The 17,217-nt window shown below is 43.6% G+C and overlaps 1 protein-coding gene across 5 annotated transcripts in view; it reads right to left on the reverse strand.

Annotated features, from left to right (window-relative positions):
• CACNA2D3 (calcium voltage-gated channel auxiliary subunit alpha2delta 3) overlaps positions 1–16,309 on the reverse strand; it is a 648,666-nt gene extending 632,357 nt beyond the window's left edge. For 4 of the 5 annotated variants that reach the window (XM_072989633.2, XM_072989631.2, XM_072989630.2 and 1 more), the window contains exons 1-2: positions 16,051–16,309; positions 15,334–15,415 (exon numbers count right to left, since the gene is read on the reverse strand). In XM_072989633.2, coding sequence (XP_072845734.2) covers positions 15,334–15,415; positions 16,051–16,175 — 207 coding nt within the window. In that variant the 5' untranslated portion in view covers positions 16,176–16,309. Of the gene's footprint in view, positions 1–15,333; positions 15,416–15,783; positions 15,868–16,050 lie in introns of those variants that run through there. The other variant, XM_072989634.2, reaches the window with a different exon arrangement.
• Positions 16,310–17,217: the final 908 nt, after the last annotated feature.

Here is a 17,217-nt window from a genome sequence, read left to right on the forward strand (position 1 = left end):
TCCAGGCACGAGTTCAGAACGGTGACTGCCACACCTGGATTGGTAGAAAATGAGAGGTAGAGCTGGGTGTCGTCAGCATATTGCTGACTCCTCAGCCCAAACCTCCTAACGACCTCCCCCAGCGGTTTCATGTAGATATTGAACAGCATGGGGGACAGTATAGAGCCCTGAGGAACCCCATGACGCAACCGCCATGGGTCAGAGCTACTGTCCCCCAGCACCACCTTCTGGACTCGATCAGCCAGGTAGGAACGGAACCACTGTAAAACAGTGCCTCCAATTCCCATCCCAGCCAGTCTGTCCAGAAGGACACCATGGTCAATGGTGTCGAAAGCCGCTGAGAGGTCCAGGAGAATCAACAGGGATGCATTACCCCTGTCTTTCCCCCGGCAAAGGTCATCATACAGGGCGACCAAGGCAGTTTCCGTCCCATAACCCAGCCTGAAACCCGATTGAAATGGATCTAGATAATCCGTTTCATCCAGGAGAGCCTGGAGCTGCTCAGCCACCACACGTTCCAACATCTTGTGCAGAAAAGGGAGGTTTGCTATTGGATGATAGTTGTTCACTAGACCTGGATCCAGATTAGGTTTTTTTAGGAGTGGGCGAATCACTGCCTCCTTTAATGGGGCAGGAACCACTCCCTCTCTTAACGAGGAGTTGATGACCTCCAGGATCCAGGTGCAAACTCCCCTGGCAGATTTCTTTATTAGCCATGATGGGCAAGGGTCGAGTTGTGTAGTGGTGGCACGAACCGATCCAAGCACCCTGTCCACATCCTCAGGTCGCAACAACTGAAACTCATCCAATAAATTATGACATAAGTCCAGAGCACTAGACACAACCATGGGCTCTGCATCAACAGTGGAGTCCAAATCTTTGCGAATCTGAGCAATTTTTCCCTCAAAGTGTGTAACAAATTCGTTACAGTGAGCCACTGAGGAGTCCAGGACCTCCACCGAACCATTAGGTTGAAGAAGGTCCCGGACCACTCGAAATAGCTCTGCTGGACGACACACCGAGGAAGCGATACGGCTGGAGAAATACTGGCGTTTCGCCAGCCGTATTGCCACAGAGTAGGCCCGATAATGGGCTCTAAGCTGTGTTTGGTCATAGTCGCAGCGATATTTCCTCCATCTGCGCTCAAGCCGTCTCCCCAACCGTTTCATGGCCAAAAGCTCCTCTGTGTACCATGGAGCCTTATAGGCTCTGCAGGCAGGGAGAGGGTGCCTAGGTGCGATCGTGTCAACCGCCCGGGCCATCTCCTTGTACCACAAGGCGACCTGGGCTTCGACAGGAGCGCCGACCATATCAGCTGGAAACTCCCCTAGAGCATTCAGGAATCCTTCAGGATCCATAAGTCTCTGGGGGCGGATCATTTTAATTGATCCCTCACCCCTGCAGAGGGTAGTAGTGGCTGAGAGTCTAAATTTTACCAGGAAATGGTCCGACCATGACAACGGAGTCAAAGATAAATCCACCACATCCGGACCACCATCCCCCTGTCCCGTAGAGAATACTAGGTCAAGTGTATGGCCTTTCTCATGAGTCGGGCCGATGACATGTTGAGACAGCCCCATGGTTGTCATGGCGGCCATGAAGTCCTGAGCTGCCCCTGATAAAGTGGCCTCGGCATGGAGATTGAGGTCCCCCAGTACCAAAAGTCTGGGGGTCCTCAACACCAGATCCGAGATCACCTCCGTCAGCTCAGGTAGGGAGACTGTTGGTAAGCAGCAGGGTGGGCGGTACACCAGCAGAATCCCTAGTCTGTCTCACAAGCCCAACACACAATACAGGCCCTCTAGACCATTTCCCAAGGGGACAGGGAGCCTGGAAAAATGGAAGGAATCCTTGTAGACTATTGCCACACCTCCTCCCCGCCCCTCCGGGCGACCCTGGTGTTGGACCAAGTACCCAGGGGCATATAACTGAGATAGAGATAGACGTCTTTTAATTATAAGAGTAATAGAACAGCCATGTACAAGTAATTGAGGATCCATCACATAGACCATGGAACAAATTTGCTCTCTTTCTTCAGAAGGTAAAATCTAAACCACTGGCCTCAAATCACAAGAATTTGATTCAACATTAGGAAGATAATGATGGTACTGACACTTCATCAATATGTTTGTGTTTTTTGTATTATTTCACTGTTTTTACTATATTGGAAGCCACCTAGAGTGGTCTTTTAGACCAGATGGGCAGGGTATAAATCAAATAAATAAATAAATAAATAAATAAATAAATAAATAAATAAATAAATAAATAAATAAATAAATAAATAAATAAATAAATAAATAAATAAATATCTTGGAAGGTACAAGCAGAGTAAAATTTGAAAGACAAAATAACACTGAAAACAAAAGAGTAGAGAAGGCTTTGGCATAGGAAACCAAAATGTATGTCCAATCTGAAATAAAAGAACTGGACTGTCTCTTTAGTATGCTTATAACAATAAAAATCCCGTTGTGTAAAGTTATGCCTGCAGCAATGATGACACTTAAAGGGAGAGATTTTTGTCAATTAAAGACTTGCTCCCTCTGTCCAACTCACAAGTAATCTATTACATTGTGTGGAAGCTGTTGGAGTAATTTATTATATTGTATGGAAGACATTAAGAATGCAGAAAATATTGAAAAGAGGGCCAGTTAACAAAAACTACTTGGCTGAATAGCTCAGTGAGTTGTTCACCTCACTGTGAAGCCACAGTTAGGGAGTTCAGGTCCTCACTATACCTGCCAAAAGAAAAGCGAACCTGTGTAGCCTTGGCCAAGTTCGTTCGTTTAGTCATTTAGTCGTGTCCGAATCTTCATGACTCCATGGACCAGGGCAAGCCAGGCCCTCCTTTCTTCCATTGCCTCCCGGAGTTGGGTCAAATTCATGTTGGTTGCTTCGGTGACACTGTCCAACCATCTCATCTTCTGTCGTCCCCTTCTCCTCTTGCCTTCACACTTTCCCAACATCAAGGTCTTTTCCAGGGAGTCTTCTCTTCTCATGAGATGGCCAAAGTGTTGGAGCCTCAGCTTCAGGATCTGTCCTTCCAGTGAGCATTCAGGGTTGATTTCCTTTAGAATGGATAGGTTTGTCCTCCTTGCAGTCCAGGGGACTCTCAAGAGCCTCCTCCAGCACCACAATTCAAAGGCATCAATTCTTTGGCGGTCAACTTTCTTTATGGTTCAGCTCTCACTTCCACACATCACAACAGGAAAAACCATAGCTTTGACTATTCGGACTTTTGTTGGCAAGGTGATGTCTCTGCTTTTTAAGATGCTGTCAAGGTTTGTCATCGCTTTCCTCCCAAGAAGCAGACGTCTTTTAATTTCGTGGCTGCTATCTCCATCTGCAGTGATCATGGAGCCCAAGAAAGTAAAATCTGTCACTGCCTCCATATCTTCCCCTTCTATTTCCCAGGAGGTGATGGGACCAGTGGCCATGATCTTAGTTTTTTTTGATGTTGAGTTTCAGACCGTTTTTTGCACTCTCCTCTTTCACCCTCATTACAAGGTTCTTTAATTCCTCCTCACTTTCTGCCATCAGAGTGGTATCATCTGCATATCGGAGGCTGTTGATATTTCTTCCGGCAATCTTAATTCCGGCTTGGGATTCCTCCAGTCCAGCCTTCCGCATGATGTATTCTGCATATAAGTTAAATAAGCTGGGGGACAATATACAGCCTTGTCGTACTCCTTTCCCAATTTTGAGCCAATCAGTTTTTCCATAGCCAGTTCTAACTGTTGCTTCTTGTCCCACATATAGGTTTCTCAGGAGATAGATAAGGTGGTCAGGCACTCCCATTTCTTTAAGGACTTGCCATAGTTTGCTGTGGTCCACACAGTCAAAGGCTTTTGCATAATCAATGAAGCAGAAGTAGATGTTTTTCTGGAACAAGTTACACAGTCCCAGATTTATACTTTTGGACTGGATTTGTACGAAGCAGCAGTTAAAGTGACCATACCCAGACTATCGGTTTCTTTAAAAGATGGTTTGAGCCAGAGCCAGGTGGATGACAGAAATATGATTATCAGCACTCTTGGGTGTGGAATCGTGGGGTCCAAATTAAATGAACATGCAAGGTATCATTCTCCTCACACAGGTCGTAGTATGTTGCAACAGGGATTGGCTTTGGTATATAGTTGGGCTTCCTTTAAAATTTCTGTTGATCTTTACACTACACATCTAAATTACATTAATGCGAAAATTTTGGGATCCTCTTTTGAAATGAATGGTAAGAACTGTGATTTTATACACATAGATATGCATGACTGTGCATGTGTATGGATTTAATTTAGAAGACCAGCTCTTATAACATTAAAAGGTTATATTTTTTCCTCCTCAAAAGAATGAGAGAAGACGGAACCAGCCATAGACAAAATCTAGACGGAAATTAGCTCTTGAAAGAAAATAAAAGGCAATGTTTTCCCTTTAGATTGTCTACTTAAAATCTCCATATTAAAAGACATTATTGAAAATGTAATGTGAATGTGCTGTGAATGAACTGAAATGATCTCATATATCCATCACATATCAAATCACATATCAAAGACAGAACACTTCACATTTTAATCATAAAAGTAAAGGAATCATCCTATGCATGCAAAGTGCTGTGAAAGTAGTCGACTGAGACACTCCTTAGCTGAGTAAGCACCAAATGGCTCGAACTGAATTTTTTTTCCATTACAAATAAATCTAAATATTACTTCTACACTGAATCAACCACAGAATACATAGTTGATTATCAGGTACATTAAGAAGCAAACATAAATCTATGAAAACAAAAATTTGAATTGGTTGTGGATGTGTCATCCAACTGGATTCTGCTTACTGGTGGGTGATGTAGGCCATATAGGATTTGTCGGATCAGAGCCACTGATTTCCAGATGCTGTGAATGGGAAGAAGTTTCAGATATATGCATCTAATGCCATCAAGTCAGTGCTTTTAGACTTGAATGCCAGAATACAGTATATAGTAGAATTTCTCTTCTGCCCTGAAGCTTATAGAATGGGCTTCCTTCTAAGGAAGTCATAAAGCCATCATGATTAACAGCCGTTAAGGATCTTAGCCTCCATGGTGTAACCTGTGATCTCAGATATTATATCTTGTGGCATCCTACAAAGTAATACTTATGTATTGAATGACATGTCTGTCTGTCTATCTGTTTGTACTAGCCTGCCAAACAGTTAACCTATGCAAGAACTAACCCACTAGAATGAATGGCCTAAACTAGTGATTCCAAACCTTGGGTAAACCAGATGTTCTTGAACTGCAATTCCCAGAAACTCCAGCCAGCACAGCTTGTGGTGAAGGCTTCTGAGATTTGCAGTCCAATGTACTCAAGGGTGGGAACCACTGGCCTGAACTACAACATCGTACTGACAGGATAAAAATCCCAACTAAGGTAGTTGTGATGAACCACACGGTTGTGCATGCAGTAGCATAAGCGACTCTTCAAACATGAGATCTGTGTTTCACAAGTTTATGCACAACCTAAACAGTGTTGGCCGATATCTTTCAAGAAACCCAGCAAATACGCAACATATCTTGTGCTACTGCATTAATGCTCTGAGACCACTGCATATAGGTAGTAAAAGTAGCAACCCAAACACTGAAATGGATTCATGACTATGATGACATCCATGTGTTTAAAACACTATAACATGATATGAGGCCTATGAAGTGACACTCTTGTTAATACAAAGCAGGTGATGCCCCCTGCATGCATCGCTTTTTTCCCATGATGGAGGAAAGATGAAATGCAATTGCGCTAAAAGCACCTGATAAGACTTAGATGTAGATTACAGATGTAGTACACAGGAAAATAACAGGCTTGTCGAAGAAAGCAAGACAGATGTCTGTGTTTCCAGAAAAAAAAAACATATAAAAAGATATAAAAATATTTTACACTGAACAGTCCATAATAACACATTTATTCTGGTATCAATGTAGTCCCAAAACAAGACAGTCCCATCAAATATCTCAAATGTCCTGCAAGTTTCACCACATACACAGCCAAAGAACCAACCAAGACAGTAAATGGAGAGTTTTGCAGCCATCAGTTCTGCTTCTTATTTCTTTTTTCAGGGGTGACATAAATCAGGTTATGTTCCAGCTTAAGACAATCGGTTAAAATTCCAATTTATTTCTAACAGTTAATGCACAGTTCACGTTCAAATAAAATTCAAACTAAGTTATAATCCCATTACCCAAGAAATTAACAGAGTTGGCTCACTGTTTATTTCTACTACGGTGGACCTCTGGAAATCAGGGACCATGGACAGAAGCATCCCAGGCTGGTTACCTCTACTCTGACTGTATGATTATTGGAAGCATAGTTTTGGTACTATTCAGACATGTTTAGGCAAAATCAACTGAAAAATGACAGTAAACAGGCAGTAAATACAGGAAGTAAATACAGGTTTCATTTGCAAGTATGTTTGCTAAGATAAGAAAGTTTTCTGGAATCACACATTTAGAATGCGAATGTGATTTAACTTTGAATTACATATTATTTGTAAGATGAGTTACTCAGTGTGGTGCAGTGGACACAGTGAAAGACTAGGACTCAGCAGTCCCGAGTTCAAATCCCCATTCAGCCATGGAAATCCACTGGGGCAGTGGAACTGGTAAAACCATTCCTTGAACATCTCAATTACTTTGGAAGCCCTCTTGGGTCACTATAAGTCAATTCCAACTTGATGGAATATAGCAATAACATCTGTAAGATATAGTTTGAGCCATAATCTTTAAAAAGAGTCAATCATGAAAGCCCACATCTTTAAGAGACAGTCTCCACAATTAGATTTCAGGTAAAACAGTCCTTCATTCAATACAGCAAATGCTTTTGAAACAGGGAGTGGGTTCCAAAGTAGTCTGAGACAAGGCACAGGGGTTCTTCAAAGGGGAAGAAAAGTCAAATTTTTCCACTGGGCAAATCTCAAGCCCTTGGGTATGCCTAAAATAGCTCTCTGGATCTCAGCCCAAGCTATTTAAGTACGTGCAAAGATTTAAAGGAGCTAGCATTCTTAAACTGGGCATGAATTTTTCAAAAAGCAAACTTTTTGAAAGGTCAAGACTGGGATTGAAAAGGTTTTGCATTCTTGCATATATCTTTGCGTCATTAGCTGATGACTTTAATGCCAGTTGAACAGAAAACCTGCAATAATTTTTGCTGAGTTCAAAATTCTGAACTATTTATAATTTAGATTTAAGCACTGGTATTAGCCTGATTAACACTATTTATGCTTGGGGTATTTAATGACAACATTATTAACTTCATCTTCAAGTCTGCTACACTGAAGGCTTGAAATTGTGAACCAAAACTGTCATAAGAATAAAGCTACTGCTCAAGCAGGGTGTCATTCATGTCTTGCCTTAATCTGTAAGAACTCTCACAGTCTTACTGACCCATAGCCCAATGATAACAATATTAACTGCAACAGCTAAAGAAGAAGAATATATAATAATAACAATAATAATCTTAGAACTGCAGAGCAAGAAGGGACCCTATGGATCATCAAGTTCAGCCACTGTCAAGGGGGCACAGTCGGAGATTGAACTCCCAAACTCTGGCTCCACAGCCAGAAACCTAAACCTATCCAGCAGTTCCTAAGTAGAAGGAGGAAGAGGGAGAAGAGTAAGAATAAGAATGGAGGTGCTTTAAAAAAAACGTAATGTTCTGTTTTTTTCCTTTAAAACCGTGCAAGCATAGAAAGGAGAAAAGAAAAGCAATTAATGTCAAGATGACCAGGCTACGTTTTCTGTGTTCAGTATAAAATTTGAGAATTTAAATCAGTTTTACGTGCTTCAAAACTGAAGATGTGCTGCATGAATCTGATGCAATAGTGGGGATGGCGAGAGATAGGCTGGGATATTCTGTTACACCTCTGGGTGATTTACAGGAGATAAGAAAGGATTTCTAACTCCCAACTGTTAAAAAACAATATTCTCTCTCTCTCTCTCTCTCTCTCTCTCTCTCTCTCTCTCTCTCTCACACACACACACACACACACACACACACACACACACACACACACACACACACACACACACACACACACACACACACATATTAAGTCTGTAGAAATAAAAAAGGATGGAGGAGTAGCACTGGAGGCAGGAATGAACGTTTGTGTTAATGGACTATAAACTCACTTCTGCTATGGCTGTGTGGATAGATGGGAAGGAATCAAAGCTAGAGATCAGTGGTGTAGTGGAGACAGAGCCTCCATAATTGAAGCACTAGGATTTCCTGATTAGCAAGGATGATAACATCCATCTCCTGTCATACACCTCAAGAGTCCGTTTCTTCAGAGCTTAGCAATTCTCACACTAGCTGTGAAAATACAGATTTCCCCAACAACAATGTATTTGTTTGAGCAAGCCCTCTTGAATCCAAGCCACTATTTTGCATTCAGCTCCACCTGGTAGATCTTTAGGTCCAGGGACCTCACTGAACAGTAGAAAGGGAACATCACAAGACCAACATCACAAGACTCAAGTCCCATCTGGTATTCTGTTGTGTTATGTTGAGGTGATGAGGGTGGTGAAGGGTTTTGCGGTAAGTAATTCAATCACATGTGGCATTCAGATTTTTTTTTAATGCAGCAAAAATTATGCATTTCTATTTTTTAAAAAAACTGAGGACTTCTCAATTTTAATTACACATATTAATAGTCACTAACTAGAAGTCTGAGGTTAGGGACATGGTGGCACTGCAGGTTAAACCACAAAGCCTCTGGGCTGCAAGGTTGAAAGACCAGCAATTCGAATCCACACAACAGAGTGAGCTCCCACATGACCACGGAAACTGTCTATGGACAAACACTGGCTCTACGGCTTGGAAATGGGGATGAGCACCGCCCCCTAGAGTTGGACACGACTGGACAATTGTCAAGGGGAACCTTTACCTTTACCTAGATGTCTGGAGCTTTGGGACTAAGACTTTTAAGTACTTCCTTTTAAAAAGTAACTTCGAATCTTTGATTCTAAGAACAGGTCCACCTCTGTAACCCAGAACCCACAGCCTTGCATGAGTCCTCAATGACTACTTCACATCAGTAAAACATATGAAACTAATGGTGGTCAGGACTGAATCAATAAGTAAAACGTTTCAGAAAAGATTTGCAGAGCCCAGCCCCATTGCTAAAGAGAAAGTTTTGTCTCAAGACTAACTAGCCTCCTCCCCTTTTAAAGAGCCATTTTGCCTGCCCAATTCAAAGCCTAGGAGGAGCTGATACTGCCATATCTTCACTACACAACCACACTTAGACACAACCACTTGTAAACTTTGGTTTCCTTGAGAACAACCGGATTTATTATTCCATGAAAGGAGTTATTAGCTAAACAAAAAAAATGTGCTTCGTTTTCTCATTACACTTTTCATTTTTTTCCCTTGAGGATGATGGGGAGAAGAGATCTTTCTCTCATCTCACTGTTTCTTCTTTTCCCTCTTTTTTCCACTCTTTCTCCCTCCCACCCCTTATTTAGGGGCTCATTCTTTCCCTAGCTAACCACATCTTTTTCTGCCTCTTTGTTGGTGAACCTTACATTTCCCCCTGCACTTTTACTATTCCCTACTAGTCAGACAAAACTCAGGTATGACCCATGCAGAATGTTACACACCCATCATGCTTCGTCTCATTTTAAGAGACAAGTTATCGTTCCTGTGCTCTAACTTTGCTCCTCCTTTCTGTGCTGTGATTTGTGATGCATTTTATAAGCAGTTCCTTCATGGCGTTCTATTGGATTCTGGCTCCAGCCATGGCACAGCTCTCAGATCCTATGACCAGAGTTGGAAAAAGTAACTGTTTGGCACAACAGCTCCCACAGCTAGTATCAGTGAACTCAACCATGAGTATGAAGGAAAGACACCAGTATATCAAAGACTCAGAGAAAGAAGTTAAGGTGGCATGCAGTTAAAAAAGAAAACAACTGTCAGAATTCCTGTGGGGCTTATCTGTGCTTCTTAAAATACTAGTTGTTCAGCACTGAGTTGAGCTGATTTGGGACACCTGCATTGTCTGATGTGTGAAATGCACAAGACCACAATTATCTCACCAGTCAAACATACCTCCAGAAATAGTGTGTCTCCGCTATATGTATGTGTGTTTTATGTGCTTTCAAGTCAGAACTGACTGATAGCAACCCTAATAGGTCTTTCAAGATATTTAAGGAGTGGTTTTACCAGTTCTGACCTCCTGCTCCTGAGCGTTTCAGTGACCAGGGATTTGAACCCACGTTCGTGCCTTTGAAAAGAAGATCATCTCCCCAACTTGCCAAACTTTAAGTGACTGTGTAGCCAAATATAATTATTATTTAAATATTATAAATGTTGCCTGAAGGGTTCAATGGCCAAGATCTGTGCTTTTGTATTTTTAATCTTGATGGCACATTGCATAAAGATTTCCCCAGTATTTATCCTGGGATGGGGGGGGTACATAGAGAGCAGAAATAAATAATGTCCCGAAAACACAGTTTTCACCTGATCTTTGCTTCTTTTGAGGAAATGGATGAGGAGATAATGTTGGGTTTTGCCTCATGCAAAAACATGGGACATGCTGTGTTCCTCCTACCCGCCCCCCAATAATGTTGCATATTTGGATCCCACTGCGCATGCATTGCCCTGGAAGCAGCACACAACCAAGAGCAAATGCATTGTCAGCACTGGAAGTCAATGCCTGCACCAAACGGATGTCTGCAGTGCAGACCCAGGTTTATGCCAGCATTACTTACAGGGAAGACTTGAAAAAACTACAAAAATCCATGTATCTTTCCATGTGCCATTAGAAGAGAAAAGAAATTATTAATGAATGCTGTCACTGAAGCATTGCCTCGAGCATATGAAAAACACACATCATCATCCTCATGTGCCATCAAGTCAATCCTGACTTATAGTGGCCCTTTTCAGGGTTTTCTAGGTAGAGAGAATTCAGAAGTGGTTTACCGCTGATCATATATTATTCGATATGGTGTTACTTCATTTACAGCATTGCCTGCACCTGTTCCTCAGATAATAAAAAAAAAGATTTTAAAATATTGGTGAAAATTCTAAGATTTTTCTATCAAGACAAAGGGTGACGTGTGTATGCATGTGCATGAAAAAAAAATCTACAAGTGACATGTGAGGTAATAAGTGCTATAATTGTCTTCACATTCCTTTTTTTAATTTTAAAGCTAAGATTAAGGCAAGGGATATGATTCATATTTTTGCCTACACTGTACAGCAATCACATTCATAGCTTACTATAACCTCAAGACCAATTATCATTAAATGGAAACTTAATGATGATGAAACTTTAGAATGCAGAGGTAGCTCTCAAATATTCAGCCCCGTCCCAGAGTTGGCAAAACAGGAACCTCTTTTACCTTTAAAACTCAAATCCTGCCTTTAATCTGGGACATGAGAACATCACCTATTCTACTGAATTATTGTAATTGAGGGTTATTGTCATTCAAATCATCAGTATTCACAAGGAGCACAGTTCTCAACTCAGTTCACCCGCGTTAAGAGCAGCTGAAATGAATGGGAGTGCTGGGTGAATTGTGCATAATATTTGGGGAATATGGCTTTTTAATGTATGCGAGTCTGAAAAATGAAAAGGCTATTTCTCCAAAGTGCATACAAAATCATCGCTGATCAAAAGCAGCTCCTCCAAAGTTCAAAACAGATGGAAAAACTGGATACATTTGGAGTGAAATTCAAGACCCCCCACAGTGTTTGCTAAGCAAGTAAAGAGTATGTATCCTTCCTTCTACAAAGCATATAGGCAATTTCCTTTATGGATGCCAAATCTACATGACAACTGGAATCGGAACTGGAAAATCAGCTGTATCACAGAAACACTTTCTGTGGAGAGGGGGATTTCTCCCACTGCCCTACTGCAGATGTAACAGCACTGATTCCCTTACGGGTAAATAAAGGCATGCACGCACACACATCAACTGTTTTTCTTATCAAAATAAAATACCTATTCATTGGAAAGCAGGCTCCTCTTGTAATGTGCTCAAATAGTGCAGGAATCTTATGAACACTTCTGAGTGTCATTAAAATGCCTGTCAATATGGGGGGGGCTCAAAGGACTGGGAGTGTTGAGGAACAGGGGGACGGCAAAACATTTAGGCTATTTTGAGAACAATAGGAAGAGGGCAGACTCTTATAATCCTAACAAAAACTAGCCTAGCATCATGGCCCGAGTTGAATGAGGTTTGTGGCATTGATCCAGAGTGCTTTGGGGATTGCATCCTCTGCCCGCAACAGAATTCAGCTTAGGCTTTGATCATAAGTATATTGACACAGAAGTAAAATCAACTGATTACCAGAAGGCCTTGTTTTCAATATGCTTTCAAATAAGTAAGTATTGTGAGCCATTAGCCCCTTGTGTAGCATCCGTCCAAACAAATATGTGCAGATTTCTATACAGGATACTCCAGTGATACAGAGATACACAGGGGCTCTACCATAGGTGACCTGCATTGCTTCAGACTTTAGGAGAGTTGGAGGCTACAGTACTGCAGAGCAATGGCTACCCTCTTCTGTCACCCTCCAGCACAATAGCTGCTTATAGTCTTGCCTTGGGAAATACTCTATTACGCTCCCCCTTTTAAATGAAATGCAAATTATGCTGTAGGTGCAAATACAAAATGGGATGCCTAGGACTGGAAAAGAGGCTGAATTTAAACACTGATCCCACTGAGGCACTTTCTGCCTTTTACAAAAGGAACACAGAACCAAACTCCATCCTGTGCCTCTGTTAAAACATATCAAAACCTATCCGCTTATGCAAGTAGTTTGATGTATACTTTGTTACCTTGAAAATCATGCAGTGTGACCAGGGATATCACCTTCATCATTTTTATGTTTCATCAACGCTTGAGTGTGACCTGTAATTTCAGTGTTTCTACTATCCTCACAGTATTCTTTTATTCACATAGCTACAGTGACTGGGGTGGGGTAACACAGCACTTGTGTTCATTCTTAACAATATCAGCATCCAAACGGATTCCCCACAGCCTGACAGGACCAAAGAAGTTCACACCTGGGATGGTGCAATGATGTCATCTCACTAACTGTTCAGGTTTCTACTTTTCCAGTGAAACGGACATTATTTTTTATGCTCTGAAGCCACCAACACTGATACACTGAAAAACACCAGGCACATATATATCTATCTCAGCAATGTTAAAAATACAAACTATTCCAACATTTGCACTAAGAATCTGCTATTCTAACTCTGCAGCCACAGAGAATAATACAGCCACCATTCTAAAACTAAAATAAAATTAGAATGCACCAAAAATGCCAACATATTGAAGCCATCAGAATGCCAGAGCAGCATAAATACATTGTACAACCTGAAGTACAGACATTATCTCAATGTGTGAAGTTATTGTTTCATTTAGTTACGGAACACTAAAATCAAAGACAAAACCCTCCAGATGGGAATTAGATATCCAATTGTCAAGCTGCAAAAAGAGGAACACAGTCCTGTTAATGCAACTCAAAGATGATGGAAAATGGTGTAGTTAGTAGCTTTCAATTATTGACACTGCAGTACGGCAACCAATAGGAAGAAATCTTACTGCTTTAGATACAATTCTTTATTTCAGTGTAATATGAACAGGAAGAGAGTTGGTTCAAAGGCTACCATTTGAGGATTTTGCATGTCCCTAATCTTTAATCTTTAACTGGGAAAAATGAGCATTTCATGGTTAAAATGGTAAATGATCAAAGAATCTAAGACAAAAGGGAATGGCAAAATTAATCAGAGTCTGTATTATTTGACAATATCTCTTCTGAATATATACTTTGTAAATAAAGACAACTGATTAATACGCTCAGAATACACTATAATCTAAACATTTCCTATACCATCCTGTATTTTTCATACAATATTACACAGTTTATTTATTTGCAGCATGCAAAGAATATTCTGTCTTTAATTTAGATATTAGACCAACAGAAATGCACAATAATATATGGCTATAACAAAATTAAATAATGTAGAAATATTTTTTTAATTTTTTCAGTCATATCAAGAAGCTCCAAAATATGATTTGCCATCACTGTAATGCTGAAACATTGCCCTATCTAAGAAAGACTGAGAAGGGAGCTTTCTACTAGATTGTCATGTTTCTTAAGTCATCTTTAGGTTTACTGCACTGATTGCAATTAATGAAGCATAAAAGTTTGCTGTTTGGCTTACCAATGCAATAGCTAGCCATGTCACACAATTCCTCACAAACATCAAGCTGCTTTAATTCACTGGTATAAACAACAGAAATCCATACCATTCAAAATACAGAGCACTATTATTATTATTATTAGTTTAGGGCGAAATTTCCCCTCACCACACAAAAACCTTACAAATATATTTTGAAGTTTAACTTAAGGTCGGTCATTTCTCACTTCTATTCATTTACACTAAAAATTTCATCAGAATGCTTCGATTCTAACTCTGCATATCACATTTTGAAACTATGCAGAAGACCTTTCAAACTTCCCATTGTCCTGGATTTCTCATTTATTTTTAATTCATCAACAGCTATATTTAAACATAGGTTAACTGAATGCACAGTTTTAGCAGAAGGTTACACATGCCTAAATGAGACCAGATGCAGGCTCTGATAAAAGGTCTAATAATCCATTCTCCATTCTCATTACTCCCCAGAATTATGGAGACTTAGACCAATTTCTCAAGTTTTTGCACTACTTCACAAGCTTATTACCAGCTGTGCAGCTGAGCAGGAAGATAACCACATTCATTCCCCTTATCTGTAATGATGTAATACATCCCAGCACTGCCCTGAGATGATTGGAGCAATAATAGGATTGTTGTGGTTTTTTAAAAAAACTGCAGAAGATGACAAACAATAGTCAAGCTTTGAGGGGAGCTGGAAGGGGTCTTGCCATGAAATACAGCTGGAGGAAGCAAAATAAAATTTGTCCCCTTCCCCCCCTGTTTCTTCTGCAAACTTAGTGAGGATGTATGTATGTGAGAAGGGTATTGTTTACACCTAAAACCTGGCACCACCGTCATAATCCTCACTTGGGAAGCAAAACAAATGTCAGAGAGATGCAAAAGAAGCTTCACCCAAGAGAAATTCAGCTGGACGGGTTGTGTTTCAAAAGGAGAGAAATATTTTCAAAATGACCAGTTTGTGATGAAGTCTCAAAGATCCGTAGTGTATAAAGAGATGGCAGTTAAAAGTGTGTGGCAGGCGGGGGAGGAAAAGCCCTCCCGATTTAAAACTGCGGTTCCTACATGTTTAGGACACCGCGGCTTCCTCCATTTTCAGCACTCAAAAAATGTCTCCTTCAGGTACGGGGGGAGCCTTACCTTCTGCAGAAGTTGGGAACCTGAGTATTTTGCTGCGATGGATCTGATCTCCCCGCCAAAAGCAGAGGCCCAGAGTTTTACGCTGTGAAGAGGAAGAGGAGGAGGAGGAGATGGGGGGGGGAATAAAAACAGTTAAAGAGAGAACCGGGGAAAACGTAACCACACCACACGGCAGTAAACAACATCCCAATCCACATGCTGGGACTACACTACCATCTCCCGATCCTTCCTCCTCCTAAAGGTGTCCCGAGGTCGCCAGGTGCAATGCCGTTGCGAAAGCCCCCCCCTCCCCGTCCGGAGCTCTGCTTGGCAAGGAGAAAGCCCTCCTCTCCCCAGCTGCTTTAACCCAACTTGCCGCCCATAAACTTTGCTGTCGGTGCCTAACGCATACAAAGAATAACACCCGGCCGCGACGGCGTCGTCCAGGCAACTCCGTTTTTGCAAGATCACCTTCCCTGGAGCAAGCAGGACTGCGATCCAGGAGGGACTCGAGCGTGTCCGCCCGAAGTTCACGCCCAGCCCAGCTTTTCCGCGGAATCTCCGCGGTCATCGCTCTCGCCCTCCGCCGCCATTCAGCGGAACTCCTCCTCTCCCGTCCCCCGAATTCAAAACACTAGTTTTGTCGGAGAACTCTTGAGCAGGATCGCCGGTGTCCCAAGCCGTCCACCCCTCCAGCGGCCGCCGGCGCGGCTCTTCTCGGCCGGCTGCGCCACTTACACGGACAAGGGGATCTGCTGCTCCGACCGGACCCCGTCCGCCAGGCTGAGGCTCAGCGCCGTCCAGAGGAGAGCGAGCAAGCCCGCCCAAGCCCGCCGCGGGCTGCCCGCCGCCGCCGCCGGCATGGTGGCCGCCGTCCTCGGCTCCGTGTGGTGTGGCGTGGCGTGCGCGCAAATGGGAGCTCAGCCGCACGCGGTGCGGGGCGATCGCGGGGAAGCGAGGCCGGCACCGGGCAAAGGGAGGCGAGAGATGGGAGGGACCCCCCTCTCCAGAAGGGGGGGAGAAACAAGCGCGGAGGGAACCCTCCAAAGAAAGCGAGCGAGCGAGGGAGCCAGCAGCCAGCTGGGGAGAAAGAGCGCGAAGTCACGGCTCCATCCTCTGCGTGACGGCCCTTTCCTCTGGCTCCGGAGCGGGGAGGCTCGGCTGACCTGAAAAACTCCGGTGTCCTTGGTAACAGCCAAGCGGCACCGCTCCCTACTGCAGCCCGCCGCCCGGTTGCCCGCCCGCCGGCCCGCCCGCCCGCCACTGGGGCTCCGCTCGGTGACAGCCGCCCCCTCAACTCCGCAGTTGGGCCGCGTGTGCCAGAGTTACTTCCGTGACCTCGTGCTCCTCCCCAGTGCCCTGAAGTGGGGAAAGCCGGCAGGCGAGACGGGCGCGCGGGGAGGGAGGGGGGGGCGTCGAGCGAGGAGGGCCGGAGCGGAGGAGGCTTGTTGTGTCGTCGTCGGTGGCCAATTGGGGGAGGACGGAGGGAGGGAAGGAGGGAGGGCTCGCCGCTCCCGCCTTCGTGGCCGCTCCTCCGCCTCACTTTTCGCCCAACGCCGAGCTGCCTCGAGGTCGCCCCTCCGTTGTGTAAAGCGGGTGCGTGTGCCCGCCTCAGTCTGTGTGTGTGTGTGTGTGTGTCTGTGTGAGGGGTGGCAGTGTGTGTGTGTGTGTGTGTCTGTGCGCGCGCGAGTGCGCGTGGTGTGTTTATTCATTCAGCGCTGGCAAAGCTCCCTCCTGACTCGAGCCGGCGCGGCGAAGACTCTCGTGTGGGGAGTTGGACTGGCCGCGGTGCGGCGGCCGCCTTTCTCCAGGAGGCGGTGCGCGCCGTCAGGCGGCCGCGGAAGAGGGCTGGTGGGGAAGGAGGGAGGCCTCGGGGAGGGGGGGGGGACGACGCGAAAGTCCTGC

Source organism: Pogona vitticeps, chromosome 2 (assembly GCF_051106095.1).
Source record: "Pogona vitticeps strain Pit_001003342236 chromosome 2, PviZW2.1, whole genome shotgun sequence".
Taxonomy (NCBI): Eukaryota; Metazoa; Chordata; class Lepidosauria; order Squamata; family Agamidae; genus Pogona; species Pogona vitticeps.